At 43.3% G+C, this 21,301-nt stretch overlaps 2 protein-coding genes across 4 annotated transcripts in view; both read right to left on the bottom strand.

The window, feature by feature from the left end:
- mical3a (microtubule associated monooxygenase, calponin and LIM domain containing 3a) overlaps positions 1-1,898 on the bottom strand; it is an 83,607-nt gene extending 81,709 nt beyond the window's left edge. The window contains exon 1 of the mRNA XM_047339874.1: positions 1,732-1,898. The gene's annotated coding sequence lies outside the window, so the exon portion shown is untranslated. The remainder of the gene's footprint in view (positions 1-1,731) is intronic.
- A 1,790-nt stretch (positions 1,899-3,688) lies between these two features.
- si:ch211-1e14.1 (UPF0606 protein KIAA1549) overlaps positions 3,689-21,301 on the bottom strand; it is a 36,740-nt gene continuing 19,127 nt past the window's right edge. Inside the window, exons 9-23 of one of the 3 annotated variants that reach the window (XM_047340018.1) lie at positions 18,915-19,092; positions 17,379-17,566; positions 16,132-16,281; positions 15,604-15,924; positions 14,557-14,792; positions 13,638-13,774; positions 12,753-12,767; positions 12,134-12,339; positions 11,469-11,689; positions 11,226-11,370; positions 10,815-11,138; positions 8,944-8,996; positions 7,828-7,976; positions 7,153-7,307; positions 3,689-6,948 (exon numbers count right to left, since the gene is read on the bottom strand). In XM_047340018.1, the coding sequence (XP_047195974.1) occupies positions 6,709-6,948; positions 7,153-7,307; positions 7,828-7,976; positions 8,944-8,996; positions 10,815-11,138; positions 11,226-11,370; positions 11,469-11,689; positions 12,134-12,339; positions 12,753-12,767; positions 13,638-13,774; positions 14,557-14,792; positions 15,604-15,924; positions 16,132-16,281; positions 17,379-17,566; positions 18,915-19,092 (2,718 nt within the window). In that variant the 3' untranslated portion in view covers positions 3,689-6,708. The remainder of the gene's footprint in view (positions 6,949-7,152; positions 7,308-7,827; positions 7,977-8,943; positions 8,997-10,814; positions 11,139-11,225; positions 11,371-11,468; positions 11,690-12,133; positions 12,340-12,752; positions 12,768-13,637; positions 13,775-14,556; positions 14,793-15,603; positions 15,925-16,131; positions 16,282-17,378; positions 17,567-18,914; positions 19,093-21,301) is intronic. The other 2 variants (XM_047340019.1, XM_047340020.1) reach the window with 2 other exon arrangements.

Genomic DNA, 21,301 nt, shown 5'->3' with positions numbered 1-21,301 from the left:
CGCCATTTACTTAAATTGTTTTGGATTTGGCTGCAACACTGTTTAACTCTGAAACTCCAGAAGTGTTTTGTGGACTCAAACACTTCACCCACCACCTCCATCGGCAAAATATGAGATAATGAGTGACTTTTCATTTATGGAAGAATGATCCCTTTAAGGTTTTGGGGTTGAGATAAAAAGTTGATAATAGTTCACTTCCTTTAACATTTAACCTAAAACTTCTACTTTCACATTGAAAGAAACACTCTGATCTTACAAATTCATGTTTCAGTCGTGAAGTGGAGTTTATCCCATTTGTCTCTTCTCTACGCCTCTGTTCGAGCACAACAAACGGGTTCAACGGGTTCAACCTCTGCGATGGACTCCAGGGGGACGACAGGTCTCCGGTGGAAGCAGCAGCAGCAGCAGCAGCAGCAGCAGCAGCAGCTGACAGGCAGGATCAGTGTCTGAAGTCGGAGCAGAGGGCAGCTGCTGAGCAAACGGGCACCGTCCTATGAATGACAGCTATTCACCTCCCCCTTGAACATCACATGAGCGCTGCCTCCCACTCACACAATATCAACTCTGTGTGTTCTGATACAGTGCGGCCTGGCGTGGGGGGGGGGGCAGGGAGGCAGCGGACAACCTGCACCGTGACCTTGAGGACAGTGAATGTCCACTGTGCACATCACAAGGAGCTTTTGGTTCCAGCCTGAGGGAGAATATATATATTCCTGTGTCCAGCAGCAGGAAGTGGGGCAGCACAAGCCGCTGGCAGAAGTAAAGAAAAGAGCATCATCACATTATTTTCTTTCCCCTTCTCTCACCTTCACCCTCATTTCCCCACAGCTGCTTATTCATCTGTTATGAAAACAGACTGTGCTGCAGGCCCCACGCCTCCTCCTCCTCTCTTATTACCACACGTGTGTGTGTGTCTGCTCCTGGAGCTCACGCCGGAGCTAAATGACACGTTTGCCTTCCAACCTTTTGTTTCTGCACGTCGAGCTCAGGAACCAGCTCGGCCTCCCCCCCTGGTTCCTGACGCCAAGACGCCAAGACTGTGGGGAGAGCAAAGATTACCAACAGTGCACCGAGGAGGGCCGGTGGAGAGGAGAGGCCGGTGGGAGAGGGACTTAAAAAGAAAGTAATAGATATTCAGAAAAGTGCAGAAACTGGTTGAGAAACTTGTTGCGTTGGAGGTGAAAACCATTTGAACCTCCTGACACAGACTGGGAGAGTGAAAACAGTGACATCACTCGGTGACAGCTCGTCCACTCGGCCCGATGCTGCAGAAGGTGCCGGGCTGCTGCAGTGTCTCTGCTCGCCAACACATCCTGCTGCCATTGATTCATGGGCAGAAACTCTGGTGATGCTTTGAAACAGCAGCAGGCAGATTGTTGCATAATAAAACACACACACACACACACACACAGACACACACACACGCTGGAAAACAAGGAGGGCGAGGACCACACACACACACACACCCACCCACCCACACACACACACACACACACACACACACACACACACACACACACACACACACACACCTTGGTTACAGAAACAACAAACACTCTAAAGACTTCCTGTCCGCGCTGATCTGGTTTAGAAACTATTGCATCCATAAATTCCTGAGACTCATTATTACAGCCATACAGAACACACACACACACACACACACACACACACACACACACACACACACACACACACACACACACACACACACACAGATAGCAGTCTACTCACAAGTGCTTCAGATTTCTGGGATCAGTAGAAAAAGTCCACATATCCTTCTCTCTCATCTGTGAAGGGATTTGTTTCACACTCCTCCTTCTCCTCCTCCCTGCTCCTCTCGTCTTTCTGTCTTTCACTGGCAGACTAAAGAAAGAGAGGGAGAGAGAGAGAGGGAGATCTGCAGTGCTGGAACTCTGTCAGTGAGCTAACGCCTGGAACTGCCTCCCTCTCTGTTTTCTCTCCTCCCTCCCCTCCCCTCTCCTCCCCTCTCCTCCCCTCCCGCCCTCACAGTTTTCTCCAAGGTCAGTGGGTAGAACCGGCCCGTGTTGACTCCTCCCTGGGTCGGACAATTGCTCCCCTCCTCACATCCCCTCCTGCAGACCGGACTGGACACCCTGGCCACTAATTACCGTCATGATCCAGATTAACTCCCGGGTGTGCTCTTGTTGTGCTAAGGCCTATATGCTGCATGGGCCGGGGGGGTTGGATTCAGCTAGCTGAGCTGGGACAGGACAACACACACACACACACACACACACACACACACACACACACACACACACACACACACTCTCACAGACAGGATTACTGTTGGGAGGTTTAGACCCCACAAGGAGGGCCAGGGGCGGTCAGACAGGACAGGACGCTCTTACAGCTCTGTAGGGGACAAGACATGGAGACAATGAGAGACTATCACAATAAAAGAAGTCAAATAAAAGGTGAAATTAAAGGTCATCACTTGGATTTTGTGTCGTTTTTGCTCATATTTAAGGCCACAAACACACAACACCATGCACTGAGGTGTAATCTCCAGTGTCATGGAGGAGACCAGGGTTAAATAGCTTAAAACCGGGCAGCAGATCAAGCAGAGGCGGGAGGCCGTCGTCTGAATCATCCTCATTTCTCACTGTAGCACTTCACTGGGATGTTTCCTCCCATTCACTTTCTATACAAACACAACCTGTGAAAAGATCAATGCTCTGACTCTTCAAGTTGTTGATTTGTGCCTCGTCCACGTCCCCGTGTGCAGTGTGTTCAGGAGATTTGTCGGAGCGTTTAGCTGCATCACCCGGTGGCTTTAGGTGCTGTGATGGGATTAAAGGAGGGGGAAGCATCTGATGGGATGAGACGGAAGTCGGTACGTGAGCAGGAAGTTGTCCGTTAGCGCGAGAAGAAGAGTAAAACCAACAAGCCGATCACAAGGGGTTGATAGTATTTCATCACCTCCGTCGCAGAGGTTGTTGTTTTCACTCGTGTCTGTTTGTTTGTTGGCAAAAAACACTTAACTGATTTCCACCAAACTCGGTCGAGGGACGGGACGAGGGCCCGAGAAGAAAACATCACATTTTGGTGGCAGATGTTGAGTAAGAGGCAGATCCAGGGTGTTTTTATTTCCCTTTCTTTAAACCGTTTCATGACAAATAAATAATTTAGGTTTTCAGACCACTTCCTTTTGTCTTTTATGTTTATTCCATAAGAACTAGACAATCATGTGTAGGGTTGTGACAATCTAGACAAGTAGTTTCAGGGGGAAATGCTGCCTTGTTTTCTTATAACATTTTGTTATTTATAGCTAAACTACACTGCTCCTAAGAAAATGACTAAATCATGATCAAAATATAGTCAAAGCATCAAAATGAGATCCGTTATCTACTGTCAGAGTTTCATAACCATAAATATTCCACGACATGTTCTTGAGTAAAGATAAAACAACACAACCTCCTTTCAGAGACCCACACAAAACATCCTGGGAGCTGGTTACATCATCTGCAGCAACCGAGCATTAAAGCGGATGGTTCTCTTGTCATGTGCTGCCCCCTTCTGGTTGTTTGTGGTAAGTGCAACACCTCCTCCAAGTACGCATTTTAAAAATAATAAATACTAGATGGATGAAATGTGTGTTGAAGCCGATCAAACAAAACTGTAAACAATCGAATGTAATGTGGTTAAAATTCAAAGACACATCGAGTGAAAGATTATTTTTTGTATTTCATGAAATTGAGAACAGCATGCACAAAAAACAACCACAACAAAAAGAAACACAATAATGAAACATGCAGCCAGCATCAGTCCAAAAAAACATGTAACGTTGGACCAGCCAACAGATTCAGATTTCACAAAGTACAAGGAGGTAAAAACAGATGAAAAAACAACAACTATAAAATCAAATAAAAAACAAAACAAAGCAACATGATGAGCACGAGTAGACGGGCTGTTGTTACAGCACACAACCAGCAGATGGAGGCATACAGTGTGAGGTCGCTGACATGAACAGTGAAATGAACAATAAGGATGAAAAACAATGTTTGATCGTCTTCATTTCAGTTTCCCAAAGCACCAAACAAATCAACAGCCATTATGGGACATTAACGACTTCTCTGGAGTGAACTATTGTTCTGATTTAGCTTGATAATCCCAATCAGGGAACGTCTGTCGCCCCCTATCTGTTCAGGTGAGTCCAAAAGGCACATCAGATTGAAAACAATTAAATAAACCTGTAACTATGCTTTGGTAATGTCTGTAAAAAAAATGTGTCACCTCACTTCCAAACGGTTGGTGTCTCATGTCAGGAGGATTTATAATCCACCGCATGATACTGGTACCACAGTCCAAACACATATTTCCAGGCCCTGCCCTTTAACTTCAATAACTTTCTCCTTTTATTTCGTTTAAATAAAATATAACTTCAGGTCCCAGAACATAACAAAATATCAGGGGAATGTCATGTCAATAAAAAAAATTACAAAAAAAACTGATTTCCAACCAGTACGATGACTGCGAGACGTTGAAGGTGAACATTACACGAGGCAAGTTAAATCCAAAGATGTAAAAAAAGCACATGAACACGAACATAAGTGACAACAAATACATGTTTCTCTTCTTCCTGTGCTGTCAACAAGGCAAAGCAAAGTTTAAATACTGCATGAAACAGAGAGGGTTGATTCCGTATAGAGTTAATTCAGGATAATGTTCAAACTAAAAGGACTTTGCCTCGTTAGCTTTTCACCCATGTCACCTATCAAAGTGTCTTTATACTGATTTGTCCATTAGCAATCCCTCTTTTCTTTAAAGACCTGAGCTGTACCAAGTAGTCTGCATACAGTGCATCTATTACAGCCAAATACTGAGGACACACAGCGCTAACTGTACATCACTGTCAAGTAAATACTGTCGTCATTTATTTAATTGTCCGTTCGTTAGCAGGATTACACAAAAACCTACGGAACAGATTTCCACAGAACTTGGTGGCAGGATGGAAAACGGGCCAAATACGATTTTTTGGCATGAATCTGCAAAAAGGGTGGATCCAGGAATTTTTTTGCAGGGAATATTCATGGCTCTTGATGGGAAAAGTATTCAGGCATATGTAGGGGACTGATATCTATGTGCAATTTGGTTTGGATCCAAATAGAAATCCAGATTTAGTGGATTTAAATAGGGTTAAAAACCTTTAACTATCATCAATGTGCAGTTGAGATAATGTGAATTCAGTCAGGAATCCACAGTTTAAATGGATCAACAGGGTTTCTGCAGGTTTGAACAAGTTAAATTCAAGACTGTCAGAGCATAATGAATGAAATTTAGGAATATCAGAGCCATAATTGAAGATAAGGTGAAGTAGCCTGGTTGAGAAAAACCCTGGAAACATCACGTTATCTCTCGAACTACAGGCAGCAACAGAACGTGTCCATGGTCTTTCCCACAGAGAATAATTCTGACCGCTTCTATGCTTGTAGTTTTATTACAGCGAGCTAATATCTGTATCATTGAGAAACAACTACAACACCCAGAGGCGTTAACGTTAAATGAAAGTGAACCTAATCAAGACCTGCCTAAGTCGTTATATTTTAATGTATTCAATTTTTTAAAGGCCTAAAAATCTGATTATTTGTATTGAGACTTTTTTAAGACCCAGCTGAAACCCTGCAGAACTTTGTCCACACAAACATGACAGATTTGGGTGTGGCTCGATTAAACTCAAGGAGACTGTTGGGCCTTTGGCGGCTGCGTGTTCTCTAATGAGCGACTCTCTAATTGAATAATCGCATCTTTAAAATCCACCTTGGAAAAACATGTTTGAAGATTTTGTGTGTTCCAAGGCCATTTGGTCAAGTTGTCCGTCAGCCACGAAACATAAACACAAACAAGAGACAGGACGTTAGCATGAAAGAAAAAACAAACAATTACATACTGTTAGTCAAAAGGATCTAAAAAATACTAACCCAGAATAAATCTGTGCTACTTCAGTTAAGTAAGGGATGAGTAGGTAGTGTTAATGTTATTAGTCTCTGCGGATGCTTCTCTGTGCCTACTGTCTGAACCGGCTCCTGTGAACTTTGACCTTTACTGTAGCCTCGTACAGTAGACCGGGTCGGGGGGGGAGCTACGTCACATTGTCAAGGCATTGGCTCATCATGGCAGAAAACATGAAGTAGCACCTGATGGTTAGAAGGAGGTTAAGGGCCTGTGATGGAAAACAACAGATACCTGTAGGGCAGGTAAAGTGACACGATCAAAGGTTTTCATGTAGGGTTTGTCTGTTAAGTGAAGGCAGCATGGGAATGAAACCACGACACAGAATACTGAGTCTGAAAGTTAAAGTCTAAGTTAAAGTCTAAGTTAAAGTCCTTCATGTGGATCCATAGCAGCCAGAACTCGGCTGGGATCCTTCCCCTGATCCACAGAAATATATACGTCCTCTCGTCCCGGCATCTAAAGAATACTGTTCAAATTGTTCCTCGTTTCATAACACTGTCTCTCATTTGACACCGCAGCTGATTCTGTGTCAAACATCCTGTCAGTCAGTTTTTTTCACGAGAGCGGCCTCTTCACTCAGAAGCGAGGCCCCCTCTCGACGTTAGCAGGACTGGATCTCTCTGCTGTACACCCTCAGGGACTTCCATGGGAAGCATTGTCGGATTAGGCGAAGCAGGCAGGCAGGGTCAGTGGCATGACTGGTTAGAGCTACGGCAACAGAAGGCCGGGTCTTCAGCTGTGGTAGCCGGGCATAGCTGCCTGTTTCTGGGAGAGACGCAACAGCTCCTCCCTGATGGCCTTGATCAGGGAGGCAGAGGAGTGGGTGGGAGGACATGTATCCAGGGGCGGTGGGGCTGACATGTAGCCGCTCACAGGGGGATCCAGGAGGGCCGGGGGCGCCGAGGGCTCCCTCATACCACCTCTAGGCATCTGGAAGATAGGGGAGCATGAGTAGTCAGGACAGTCCAGGAACTGAAGGGAGGGAAGAGAAGACAAAGAGGAAGAGGAGGAGGAGAAAGTGAGGAAAAGGCAGGAAAAATGTAGAAAGAGAAAACAAGAAGGAAATATAAAGTGGTAGAGAACTAGAAGGAGATTTTTTTTCAGAGCAGTATGGCATCAAAAGTCCACTCGGCTAAATAAAGAAAAAGTTTCACAACAGATCTTTGCTTCACTCACTGCGTCTTTTTCAGCCTTCGCTCTGGAGTAGTTGTCATCGTGGTAGTGGTTCCAGCCGATGCCTCCATTCTGGCCCGGAGCAGCTCGGACCCCTCCTGGGTAACCGTTGAGCCGACTGGACAGTCCCACTTGTGTGAGATGATGGAGCTGGGCGCCTGCGCACACGCACACACACACACACACACACACACACACACACACACACACACACACACACACACGCATCACGTCAGAGCTACAGTGCCTGACACTCAATCCTCAGCAGCTCCTCTAATATACTTTGATACAATCATTACAGTCTCTGTCTGTCTGTCTCTGTCTGTCGGTAAAAGCCAGAATCCATTTCTATTGGTCTAAGTCACATGACGACAGCAGCATCGTTCCAGTTCCTTTAATAACTTAACACAAAGACGAGGCTCTTTAAGTTTGACAGGTTTAAAGAGTGAATCTGTGGCTCACATCCAGAACAGAGAGTCCACAGACAAACTCTCTGTGTACAGACAATAATGTTCAACCTTCAAGTGTTATTGCCCGTTTATTTTTTCAGATTTTCATTTCATGTGGCTGTGGGGACATTTCATGCAGAATTTAACTTAGAAAAGGTTTGCAGGGCCGTATTAATAGTTTAAGGCTGTCTGCACATTGTGTTTGCACATTTGTAATTTCCACTCGTACCAGTAGTTCCCCCCACTGGTCTGGGTCTTGCAGACGAGGGGAGCTCATCAGCGTACAGCCCCCTGCTGGAGTACAGGCTGTCTGACTGGAACTGCTCGCTGAGGCCTGCTGGTTCTCCTGGTGGCAGGTAGCTGGAGCCAAGGCCCTGCCTGAAACACAGAGAGGTCCACATGCTTTAAAGTTACTTTTCTTATTTCCATTCCACAGAGCTTTGAAAATACAGAACAGTATAATCCAACTCACTAACACAACTTCATGGTTAAGCCAACTAATCTTTCTGGGCCAATATATGAAAACAGAGACCAAGAGGTCATTGTCAAATAAGTAATTAAAACCAAAATTATGTTGAAAATGTACACTTGAGTGTGATAAGAACTCCCTGTAAATACAGAAACCACATTTTAATTTGTCATTTTAATTATTCAACGTGTAGTTTGTTAAAAAGTTTGTCCCATGTTCCATCCTACACAGAGAAGGGTTTTATGACCAATACTGCAGCCAGCCACCAGGGGGCAATCGAGATGCTTTGCCTTAACTTTTGAGGAGCTGCCATGTCTCCAATGCTACATACAATCTATAGGAAAAATATATACGTAAATTAAATGAGTCTTATTCAGTTCATATAGACCTGAGGTTTCACATCTCACAACCACAAAGTAGCTGCAACAAACAGTTTGACGGCTGCTGCTGATATTTCATTTCCACTGGGCTCAAATTTCCAGTGGTGATAAGTTTTGTGACCACAAACGCATCCGTTTGGTTTCCTCTGGCCGCTCGGCTCACAAGAACATGAATGGAAGCTGATCATGTTATTGTGGTGCTGTGTGTGTGTGTGTGTGTGTACGGGTGCCTTGGTCTTTTTGGAGCGTGTTAAGAGACCACTGCTCGGACCTGATCCATTAAACCAATAAAATAAAGATGACTCTTCCTTCATTATTCACGAGGCCCAATGCACTTGATGCACCTAAAGGAAAAATATTCCCACTGGTGAGGTGGTGGAAATCCGGGGCTGCACTGATCAATAAGAAATCATTTTGGTGTTGGAAGAAGTGAAATAGGGGCATTATTCATTCATTCATACACGAATCATCAATTTTCTCGGACTGCTCCACTAACCTTGGTGTCAGGCCTTGGGCTGGAGGAGGGGACAGAGCCAGCTCGGTGAACCTCTGGAGGGAGACAGAGACAAACACACAGTGCTTAGAAGGAGGTGAAAAGAAATTCAACCAACACTTGTTTGTAGATCCTAGAAAAGTCCAGGGTGGTAACTAAGGGCGACCAGGCTTTTGCCATCAGGGCTCCAAGGCTCTGCATTTTAAATCATTGCTGAAAACATATTTTTTAGAGGAAAACCTTTTAATGCCTGATTGTTAACTGGTTTTAATGGATATCATTTTCTTGTGTTGTCTTGTTCCAATGTGTTTTGTAAAGCACTTTACAACCGTGTTTTAAAAAGGTGCTATAGAATTTAAAGTTTTATTATTATTATATCATATTACGTATTCATGACACGCACCGTGAAACTAGAGGAGACACTGTCTGTGTTTGTGGTTCTCGAATATAATCAACTTAGAAGTATTAAAAAACTGGCAGGCACGGCTTTGATGCTGTAACGTGATAAGGCAGAATGAAATGTTGTTATTGATGCAAATAGAGTTTGCAGTGGATGTTCATATTGCTTATGAAAGCAAAGCAATTTACTGTGCCTATTTTTTATTTTGGCAGTGAGAGCTAAAATCATATTAGAGGCCAACCGATAAATTAGATAGGAGCCTTTCACAGACATATTGGTATCAGCGTTTATGTTTACCAATAGAAAAAGTTTAATTTGACAGAATAAACCATAGTTTGTGCATTTGTGTTTTCTCTCTGAAATCATTGCCACATTTTTTAATATGGATATTGGCCGACATATTAGTTTAGGAAACGTTTTACTCCCTAATATCAGTATTGGCCACAGAAATCAATATCTGATGGGATCTAAAATTAGTTTTTAAAAGCGAGGGTTTGCTGTATATCCTTCAGAAAATTAAACATTAAAGTAGCATAGTGATGGTTAATACAGTCCTGTCTTAGTTATATACCCACTGTGCTTCTAGGTTTCCCTTGATAGTGTGTGTGGAATGAACGCTTGTTATCAACACAGTCATAATGCTGACAGCATACGTAAGCCTCTATGCTAATCTAATCTGAGGGATTGAACAGGAAACAGTCTTTACAGTTTCCTAACCACTAATATAATTCTCTTTTCATGAATTCATATCCATATAATTTCATGTTATTCAATATTTCTCATATAAAGCCCATGAGCACTGACAAACTTTCTACAATTTGAATTTCAAAGCCGTGGATATGCTACAGATAACTTCCTCGTTGCCTCTTGACACACTGTGATATACAGGCACGGTGTTATTGTCTAAATTTAAGATAAAACAATCTGTGAAAACAACAGAGCACGTCGATGAGTGTGTGTTCTGTGAAACCAGCCCACAATGACCAGATGAAAACATATGTAGGGTATATCACTGTAGGGTCTTAGGAGTGTTAGATAGCTGATGGGGGGTTGTAAGGTCGCAGCTCTGCGGGGGCGACAGATGGAGGAATACTTAACTGATTAGTTTGCTAAGAGGACACGATTTAAAGTTGAAGCTATGGGCGCCACGCTGGGAACGAGCTGAACAAACGTTGAGAAAGGGAAGAGACAGTGAATGCCAGGGATCGTTACATGTGTCTGTGTGTTTACAGTTTGGGCAGTTACAAATTTGCAGAGGGATTTCTGTGAGCCTGTCCCCAGATTAGTGAAATGAACAGATGCATGACGGACCACAGCTTTGGAGGATGTTTAACTAGCGAAAGCTTAGATGCAGGAAAGAACAATTTGTTTCCAGAACATAATTTTGCTCAGTGCAACATTTGGTGTTGACTGAAAGATTAAAGCTGTGCCAAAAGTTTTCAGCACATACAATCACCAGGGATGGTTTACTTACATTAGGGAAAGGGTTAAGAGGTTGGTAAGAGGGCCCCCAAGGCCTGGGGCCCCGGGCTGGAGGGCTGGAGCTAGGGGGGTTGCTGTTGACCCCTGGGAGAGTGATGCCTGCCGTGCTGCCCTGAGACGTGGGCGACACGAGGGCGAAGGCATCGTCCAGCAGCGAGTGCATCTGCTGCCGCGCCTCCTCGATGGAGGGCTGCGGAGGCATGTAGGGCGGTGGGGGAGGTGCGTGACCTGGAGGAGAGGAGGCGGGACCCATGAAGACATCGTCGGTGGGGGAGGGGCTCCCGTAAGGGGACAGTGGGCCTTGGTCGGGGTCCGACTGGAATGAATAAAACATATTTATAGGCGATTAGGGCATATTTTATGTAAGATTGCATATATCTCATCATGCGTCTGCTCTACTCACTACGTAAGCCACATTGTTGACCCCTGGACACTTTCTGTAAGCAGCATCACTGTCTTCAGTGATCAGGTGGTCTTTGTCCGCGTCCATCATGCCTCCGTTCAGCTGATCCTTCATCCTCTGTTTGGGAGAGCGCCGCCCTCGACCACTGAAGAAAAACAATGGGAGGAATGTTCATACATTTTTTCAAACAACTTTCTAACACGATACCAAACAAGGGGCCGGACCCAAAATCTGAGCCCAAACCTTTTCTTGGATTCCATGAAGATGGAGGGCATCTGAGTGTCCGGATCCAGAATCTTATCAATCTGCATCTGGGCTTTGTGATAGATGTGATCCTGGTCTGTGGGGCTACCGTTCACTTCGTCCATGGTGGGGAAGTCGTAGTGGCCCTTCCTCTTGGCCCGCAGACGAATTTTGTTGCGGTGGTGCTCGATTTCTGACTTGTGCCTCAATGCTACCTGGATCTGAGGAGAAAATGACATCATAAAAAAAACACACTTTACTAGCTGCCAGCGACAAATCCAAACAAGCAGTGCCCGAGGGAAAATAATAATCATTTTATCAAAAGGACTTGTAACACTGTCATTAGCTCGAATCCAGTCTGTTTTATTACATTTATAAAAGTAATTAAGTCTCTAATTTATCTGTACTTGAGCCAGTTTGGCTCAAATATCGTAACTTTCTCTTGTAATAAAGAAGAAAGGTTGACAGCAGATGACAGAGCTGCCAGATTAGATGTTTATTTTGGTACTCCGGATAAAACAGATGTGCATGTGTTTTCAATTTGGACGAACAAGTGTTCACCTATTTGATCGAAACCTTTTTTTTTTTTAAACAAAAATTAAGCCAATTTCTTTCATTGTGGTTGTACCAGTATGATGACTGTGAAGAGAGTGAAAAGAGCAAACCTCTTTGTCGATTTGGTTGGAGCCTGACAGTTTGCCGTTGACAGGTGGGCTGTGCAGCGGTGGGACAGGTATGGGCTGCATGGCGATAAGCTGCACTTTATTGGGGAGCCTTCTGCTCGAGTCGGTGGCGCGAGACATTCGATCGACGTGTTCAAAGATGGCGGCTGATGACAGCTTCTCGCTCGTACCGTTTATGGGTGGAGGACCTGAGGAAGGAAACAGAGGTAAGTCAGCACAGAGTGGTTTTTTAAGGATCGAAATACTAATAAGCATAAAATGGCAGCAGAGCAATGGCAACTACTGTGCAAGGATTTAATTCTATTGGAACGATTTATTTGAAATCTGACTTTTTAATCACAAAAACGTGGAGTAAACCCTTCCAGAGGTGATGTGAAATGGACACAAATTTTAAACTTCATATCAAACAAGGGCTTTGCCTTTTGTTTGTAAAGCTGATTGTTTCTACTCAGGGAGTGGCGGCTCAGGAGACAGTGACGGATGGTGAGAACGAGCTGAGCACAAAGCTACCACAGGGACACGACGAACACACAGACACAGCTGCTGGAGGTCAAGCCTGAGGTCTAAAGACACAAAGACGTAAAAGAGGACAAACCCTTACCGATTCTATTCTTGCCTGCAAACCACAACAGAAAGGAAAAAGAGAGTTTTATTGAGGGGAAGGAGATCAAATAAAAGCACCAAACATAGAAGTGGTTACTGTAAGTTAATAATAAAACACTAGTGACGTGAAGTCTGGCAGTTTCAATCGTTAGAAATGAAAATAAGTGCAGCAGAGAAGGACAGAGAGGTGGAAAGGCAAGTGAGTCATTTTGAGCGATCATTTTCCACAGCTGATAAAAGCTTCTGCCACTAATGAACAGACAAAACAGGAATCTAAAGACAAGCTTAAAAAGAAAGATAGCTCATTACAGAAGAGTGAGTGTGCCTCATACACAATCTACTTATAAACATTGCGGTCGAGTATACACAGTCTCGGGCTTGAGATTTATCATTAACAAAACAGAGACCATTCCTCTGTGGGTGAGTCAGGCTGAGGTCTCTGTGCCTGACTGCGTCTGGCTCCAGCTCGGAGTCTGTGAGTGGCAGCACAGGCTTGAATCTATCAACAAGCTGTCAGAGCGACTTCAGTGTTTTTCTTCCCTCCTGTTCCCTGCACACTTCATTCTCTCTGGACTTCTTTCCACCACTTCCTACCAGTAAGTTCTACTCTCACTGTTTCCCCCTCTAACCTTTAAGTCACGGCTGGGCTTGACGCTGCACTTTTTTCCTCAGTAGTTTTCTACTTTGCCTTTTTTTTCAGCGCTTCACATTCTCCCTTGCTCTCAGTCTGACCCTCTTGTCAATCAAGGCACGCCTGCACGAGTTGTTCTCTCTTTATCTCTTTATATCTGCCCAATCCCTTCAGCTTCCTCCCTCCCCCACTTGGTAATCACTCTCTCTCTGTGTTGGGAGGAGTGATGTGAGTGTTGCCAAGGCCACTTGCCATTTAAAACATTGATGGGGACCTTGCGGGTCTGCTTGCCGTCGCTGGGCGTGGCGTGGCCTCTCAGGTTCTCCTCAGTTGATTCCTGCACACTGGAATGGTCACTTACCACCGAGTCACCGTCTGATGGAGAGATTCTACCAGGAAAACACACACACACACACACTTACATGAATAATAGAAGCGTGAGGTCACACTAACATGCTGGAATGCCATGCATTATCGAAAATACTTTTTATTCCAGGAAGGTAAAAGCTGGGGATAGACTTCTAAGAAATTATAATATGATTTCAGGTTTAGCGCTAAATGGAAAAGTATTTTTAACAACACAATGATTACATTTACAACAATTTTTTCATGGCTGACAATAAAATTAATAAAAGCTAATAAAATATATATATATATCACCCCCCCCCCCCATACAAAAAGGACACAAATTAATAAATGTACTGAGAAGCAACTGGTGTACAATGCTGTTGGTATCATAAACTGTCTATTAGCATAGCTAGGAGGTAATAGTAATAATACACATATTTATTTAAGTTATACTATAAATAAATGATAAAATAAACTTTTAACTGCAAAAACTAAAACATAAAATATACACATATATTGACTTCATATACTGTCAGCCAAATAGAGGTCTGTGAGGTCCCTCGATGTCTAATGCATCAATAATTGATCAGAGGATCTGTCAAAAGCTTTTTGGTCCGGATGACTGACTGTTCCAACTCAGGTGAGAAGAAAATAACAAGCTCAATTAAATATCCACATAAAAAGCTAAATACAGTATCTGTCCAGGGTAGTGAAATAAATCCAGAATATATTTCAGTCAGTGGAAAACTAATGACCATAACATAACTGAGTAAAGCATCACAGAAAAACAGATGATGCTAATTCATGGCGTTCCTTTTCTGACCTTTCTCGTCTTCGGCCGCTGCGGGACGCCTTGGTGGAGGAGGCTGAGTGTTTGGATATGGGCGTGGGGATCTCTCCGTTCTCAGAGGGACTGAAGCCGTCTTTAATGGACATGGGGAGGGACCCGGGGCCAGGCCCTGACGGCATGGGCTCCTGGATCACCATGACATCATCCTTACTCGGCTGGCCAAAGTGCAGCTTGGCAAAGTCGAAGCCTTTTACACTGGGAGCCTGCAACTAAGGAGACGGGTGGGAGAAACGGAAAGAGAGAACACACAATGAAATTCTCTCAAGACTTTGGATCTGCAGTGAATGTATGCGACAGCCGGATACATGGAGAGACAAGTTCTGAGTTCACAATTAGGCTGAATGCCTGATGAATGCATGTCCAGGAGGGAGACTCAGACAGACAGACAGACATTAATGAATAAAGAGAGAGAGGGACGGGGATGAGTGAGGCTGGCGATGGAAGCAGTGAGACTATTTGAGTGTAAAGCCCTCAGGACCTTCCAGCAAGAGTAAACAGAGGATGTCAGATCTCAGTGTGAGTGCTTGCAGTTTGTGAAACTCTGGTCCTGTGACATTGAAATGAAGCTACGAGAGAAGAGACATGTTCCTGTTCATTCTCTGAGTTGAAACAAACATGTGCAGCTGAGGCTTGTTGGTATAAAACTAATCCAGTTGGATGTTTGTCAGTATAAAAGCGCTAAAAACTGCTATGAGTGCGTGTATAAGGTCAAAAAGCTTGAGGTTGTTATGTATAATTAACACTGAAGCTGAATGAAAGCAAACAGACAGCTAGCGTCACATTATTATCTATAATTACTACTTCATCTGTTCTAACGGTAAATTAGGAAATCACCGACAACAGACATGCAGCATGACGTCAATAACTCTACAACTTCACAAGATCTAAACACAAACACACCAATGCGACGTCCACAGGGACATTCACCGATACCAGATTTTCTGGTAATTGGGGAAAGCAGGATCCTAATGTCCACTACTGCAAACAAGCACTTGTCTCTACGGCTACGTCACATTATACCTCCTCTTTGGCTCCCCGTCCTTTAGACAACACTTTCTTTTTCTCATCTTTCTTCATCCCCCCTGTTCTCTTCGGCATTGCTCTGCTCTCTTGTCTTTTTGGCTCCTCTGGTTTAATTCCTTTCTTTTTCATTTTCTCCTTTTCCTCATCTTGGTCCTCATCTTCTTCTTCTTCTTCTTCCTCCTCCTCCTCCTCCTCTTCTTCTTCCTCCTCCTCCTCTTCCTCTTCTTCTTCTTCTTCCTCCTCCTCTTCCTCTTCTTCTTCCTCCTCCTCCTCTTCACTGCTCATATTGTTTTTGCTCTTGGAAAGAGCTACTGGACTCTAAGCAGAAGCAATGGCGGATAGAGCAATAGTGATGATACTGTCATATCCCCAAAACTCAAAATCTAGACAATTAACCAGTAACGACTATGTACTTTAATAATTTAACTGTGCAATATATGACTAAATACCATAGAACGGCAACAGTTCACAGCAAAAAAACACACAAACTACATCTCCTACAAACCACCAGACACTGCTCTGTACCTTCCCCCTTTTAACCTCCTTCTCTTCCTCCTCCTCCTCTTCTTCCTCTTCCTCCTCATACTCCCCCTCCTCCTCACTAAACTCTACATCCTGTTTCACTGGAGGGAGGGTGTGCTGAAGACTCCTGGACTCGCTGAATGACGTAGTAGACTGAGAGAAGAGGAGTGGTGTTAGGTGACAGATGATTGTGTAAAGCAGAGAGAGCAGGATAAGTGATTCTGCACATTAGATTCATTGCATCGGCTCAATACAAATGGATTGAATCACAGCTCAAAGAAACCAAGGAAAGCATGTGGAAGGGAATGGAAGACAGACACAGACAGAAAGATCAACCAGTGGGTCTGGAAGCTGACAAACAGGATGGTTGTAATTTAACATGCAAAAGAATCTATTTTAACTGTCGGATCATAGTTGTTGTTTTTGTGTTAAACCTTCTGATTTAATGATGAGAGAGTCAGAAGGAGCAGAGAGAGCCCTGCAGTTGTGTTACTCAGAGATTAGTGATGCACAACAGAAAGTACAAAACTCTCTGTTGTTGTTGTTGGTCAGTGCAGCAGAGCAGAGATGCTGCACACCTCCCTCACATTAATGCAACTGTCCAAAATAAAATCACTTTTAATGCAAAGTTATTAGTTCTCCACTAGTACACTATATGGGAGATATATATTGCACCTTTAGATATAAACACCAGAATGATAAATAATTCAGCATCATATAAAACTGCTTCTGATTTTCCCATGAATCTGACAATGTGACTCTAAAAGAAAAATCTAAAAAGTTTGAAATAAATCAAGTGCGAATCTCACATCCTTTAAAAAGTCTCTTTACTGGGATCATTAAAGTTTTACTAACCTAATCTAAAAGAAGAAATGATGAAGAAGAAGTCCAGATTCATGGCAGTGACGGATACATCCAACTAATTAGCAGCTCATTTGAATTTAAAAGTGGGCTCAGCTTTCTCTCACAGATCCGCTGCCTTAAACCTTTGTCTGCATTTCTTCTTTATATGAATCTTGGATGATATTTTCAAATATCTACCAACAACTCAGCTGCCTGTGATTCAACACTTGGAAAACAGGTAAAAAAAAGGGGCTCACTTCTGACCTTGAGCACAATGGCATGAATTATCAATTTAAGGTAATTAAATAACGACAAGAAGCATACTTTTTCTTTTTCTTGAAGTTACTTTGAAATGCTGATTCCACGAAGCTTTGGTCAGACACTGCACAACACAGACTGGACTCTACCTTCTGTCTCTGCTGCTGGATGGAGGTCATGGCGTCTGGCTGGAATTCCAGCTTGTCTGTACGACACAGTTTCCAGTAGAGGATTGAAATGATGACGATGACGACGAGGAGGGGAATCACCACCCCGATGATGATCCACATGTTGGTGTTCTCTTTGTCGGAGGGGGAAGCCGTCACTTTCTCTACCGCTGTAGACGAGGAGATAAGGAACATGCCGGAGTAGTTAGTTTAACATTGCTCCTTAACAGACATGTTATTTGTGTTTGCAAGCGTCATTTCCTTCCTGTACGTGGTTCAATATTCCAAACATACCCTTTTATTCCCTTAAGCCTATTAACAGACACAGATGCTAAGCTAAACACGCAGCATTGTTTGAGTGCTGGCTCCTGCCTCACTGTTATAATCTTCAATGCAGACCTTCATTCGTTTTAATTAACACTCATTTCATCCCCTGGGAAAAGACCATAGGAGAACACAGTCAGCACAGAAAACCAACCCCCTTGAGATGCCCTCATTAGGCCTTCATCCCCTGTTTAGATTCTTAATGAGGAAGACAGGCTTTTGGTACAGTGAGAACAAGCAGAGGTAATAAGCTCAGATGTTACTATAAACATACAAAGGAACACACACAGCCATCAGTTAAGCTGCTTTTTTCTTTTGAACTATTTCCCTAATATTGTGTCTTTTTCCTTTCATTCCCTCCAACATAGATTTAGCTTTAGTCAGTAAGTGCAACCGCGAAAAGCTGTTTTTAATTGCAACACACATGACTAAGGCAAATCAGTCTTTGCAGTAGTCATGAGTACAAAACAATAATGACAACAGTAAAATCTAGAAGGGCACTCAGTAGAGTGCAAACCTCCCTCCAGATCAAACTGAACCATAGTTTGCAGCTCCAAACTATTTTCTTTGAATAGTTCAGACTTTTGGAAAAGTTGCAGGAAGTTGAGACATCGTTTAACAAGGGGGAAGAAAACAAGGTGGAAGGAGGTGGCAGGATTGCTTGTAGGCAAGAGATAAAATTAATGGTTTGGATGACGAGGAAATTAATTTTGCTGGAGGTAATACCATCGTATTACAAGTGGCAACAAAATCAACAAAGTAAACCGATTCATTCATTTCCTCCATTCAAACTGAAAAACACTGAATTGACGACACAAAGATGTCAGACACACAACAAATCAAATTCACAGAGGTGGATGCAGCCCACGCACATGATGAGGACACAACGTTTATATGTAATACAACACCTCTCCCTGAATTGCAATGTGAAACCAAAACTAACCGCATCAAATTTGGAGCAGACCCAAATAAAGATCTCACTCTCTTTCTAGTGATGAAGTTTTATAGCCTAACTCCCACTCCATGACAGCACTCAAATAAATGATTTTTCCCTAGGACACGACAGAAATGCAGATCCTAAAAGAGAGAGGCTAAAACTAATCTAGTTTGTCCATGTCGAGGACCATGTTCTGAATCACGACATCACTTGGCTGCCCTTGAATGTCAGTTATCTACGATGCAAGAGGTACTCACGCTGTGCCAAAACACCCTGGACACGATATCCCAAGACGATGGCCGCCCTTTGAACATCCAGGTTGTTGAGTAGGCCGGCTGTTTGGACCGCAGGAACTCTCTGACCACTGGGACCCTCCACAAAATACACTATCTCCAAGGGGTGGTCCTCACCCTGCAGCCGGCTCGCGCTTACAACCTAGGAGTTGAAACGAGTTAGGAAGGGACAATTTGTCATTATCCCAAATATCTGTACAAAATAATATGGTACATGAGGAAGTATGCACATAGAAAATGTTTTTTTGCACATGCAACAACATGAAAAGAAGCACTTCCAAAAATGAGCATGAGATCCGTCGTAATGATGCACCACACTCTCTGCATTAAAAATCAGTGGGCTAATTTGGGCCCTAATGAGCAGAGTCACTATTTCAGTCATAAAAATGACTTTTTAATGGCGAGTATGGCACCTCATCTTCTATGGAATCCAGTCACATTAATCATTTTACACGATTTGTGACTGCAGAAACTAAAATGAAGGCACGGACTATTTGGATTTTTTTAGCTCCTGTATGTTGGACTGAAACTTGGGACACAAGCGGATTAATCCAAGTGAAACTGTGTATTGTTTATTGTACTGTATAAATTGTACACTGCTATAACATTACATTACAGCTGCATTGATTTGACAAAAAACTGCATGCACATACACATGTATACACAAACAAAACACACACACACTTGTACTTTTATCTTGTGAGAATCCCACTCATGATATATCAACTTGCATTCTGTATTCCCATCAGAGTATTTCATTGTTGAAATATTTCTCCATGTCGTCTATTATCGCTCTCTCTCTTTCTCTCGCTCACTCCCTGTGTGTGTGTGGGTGTGTGTGTGTGTGTGTGTGTGTGTGCGTGCCGTCTCCCTCTGGGTGCCCCGAGGCACAGCACAGTCTGCTGTCTGCATTACTGGAAAGAGTAAAGCGCAGGTCATGCCTGGGCTGACACAGAAAAACGGCTGGGCGGGCTCCCTCATCCAGGATATAATCCGGCCCATGCATGGTTATTAGAGTGGAAAGACAGCAGTGTGAATGTGTGTGTTATTGCATGACCCCAATTCAACCTCCTCTTTTATCTGTCTAGGCAGACTCATAAGAAATTCTCATAGGTGACAACACCACACTGAAACTGGATGTGTGTGTGTGTGTGTGATTTTCCTTAAATTCAGTGTGAGTCATCTCACTCTCATTATATCCAACAGACAATAAAAGACGTATCTTTGTCTTTGAAATGTAATATAAAAAAATATCTTTCAATAAGCTTCCTGAATGAAAGTGTCCCATTGAAGCTGGAAGGGACACAAGCCCAGAATAAGGCTTCTTCAAATAACACAGTCATATTTGTGACTGTGAAAATATCATTTTTAACGTAGAAATGATGTCACAGCCTAAAATTAGAAATCTAATCTTAGCACAGACATTAAAGGTTCACACCAACTGTGTGGTCCTCACTTGTCCTAAATTGGTCTGCCGGTTTTATGGAGACAGCGATGCAAGAGGGAGAAAGGTCAGAAACAGTGAAGCTGCGACTCAGCCAAGGATGATATTCATCACTCTGACATCCTTCTTGTTAAAGACCACCATGTGCACTCTGACTTCATGATGTTGGATCAGTTATGCATCTCTTCTCTCTCAACATGTCTCTATAATCCAAGTCTTTTGCTTTCCCTGTTTCACCAATTTTTGAATCTTTTACCTAACCCTCACTCTATCTCTCCCTCCATAATGCTTACCCTCAGACACACACACACACACACACACACACACTCTCTTAATCATCCCGACTGTCGGATACTGACAGAGAAAGAGAAATTAATAATTGATCTGCTCTTAGCAGCTCTGTGGCTCACAGGAGCCATCAAGTAACGGGACCAGAGAAATGAGGAAGAGGAGAAAGAACGAGGACTCGTGATGTTGTCGTCGTTGAGTGGCTGGCCCCTGGGCCGAATGGGATGGTGTTGCCATGGTGACCGAGCCCTATTCTGTACCCTAAGAGATGAACCGAGCAGGTGCGGAGCGAGCTCACAAAAGCTAGAGCCTGATTAGTAAAGCAGTAACGGCTTTCAGTGGTAACGAACACACATAATGAGCCCTCAGTGCTCAGGGAAGGTGGATAGAGAGAGCTTGCATCAGGGAACAATGTTATAAATGGTACAAGGAAGGAAGATTTTTAAAGATTTAGTGACTAATCCATTCAGAAACTCCTACGTTGTTTTTTTTTGTTATGTAAGAAACAAGTAATTCAATAAATATTGTATACAGTTTCCAGAGAAACATATTGTAAGTCAGTATTATCTTTACAAGCAGCTTAAATCTAGCATTGAGCATTAAAGGTAGGTGCAGAGGA

Source organism: Hippoglossus stenolepis, chromosome 5, assembly GCF_022539355.2.
Source record: "Hippoglossus stenolepis isolate QCI-W04-F060 chromosome 5, HSTE1.2, whole genome shotgun sequence".
NCBI classification, from domain to species: domain Eukaryota; kingdom Metazoa; phylum Chordata; class Actinopteri; order Pleuronectiformes; family Pleuronectidae; genus Hippoglossus; species Hippoglossus stenolepis.
This window is presented reverse-complemented; position numbering and strand designations above follow the sequence as displayed.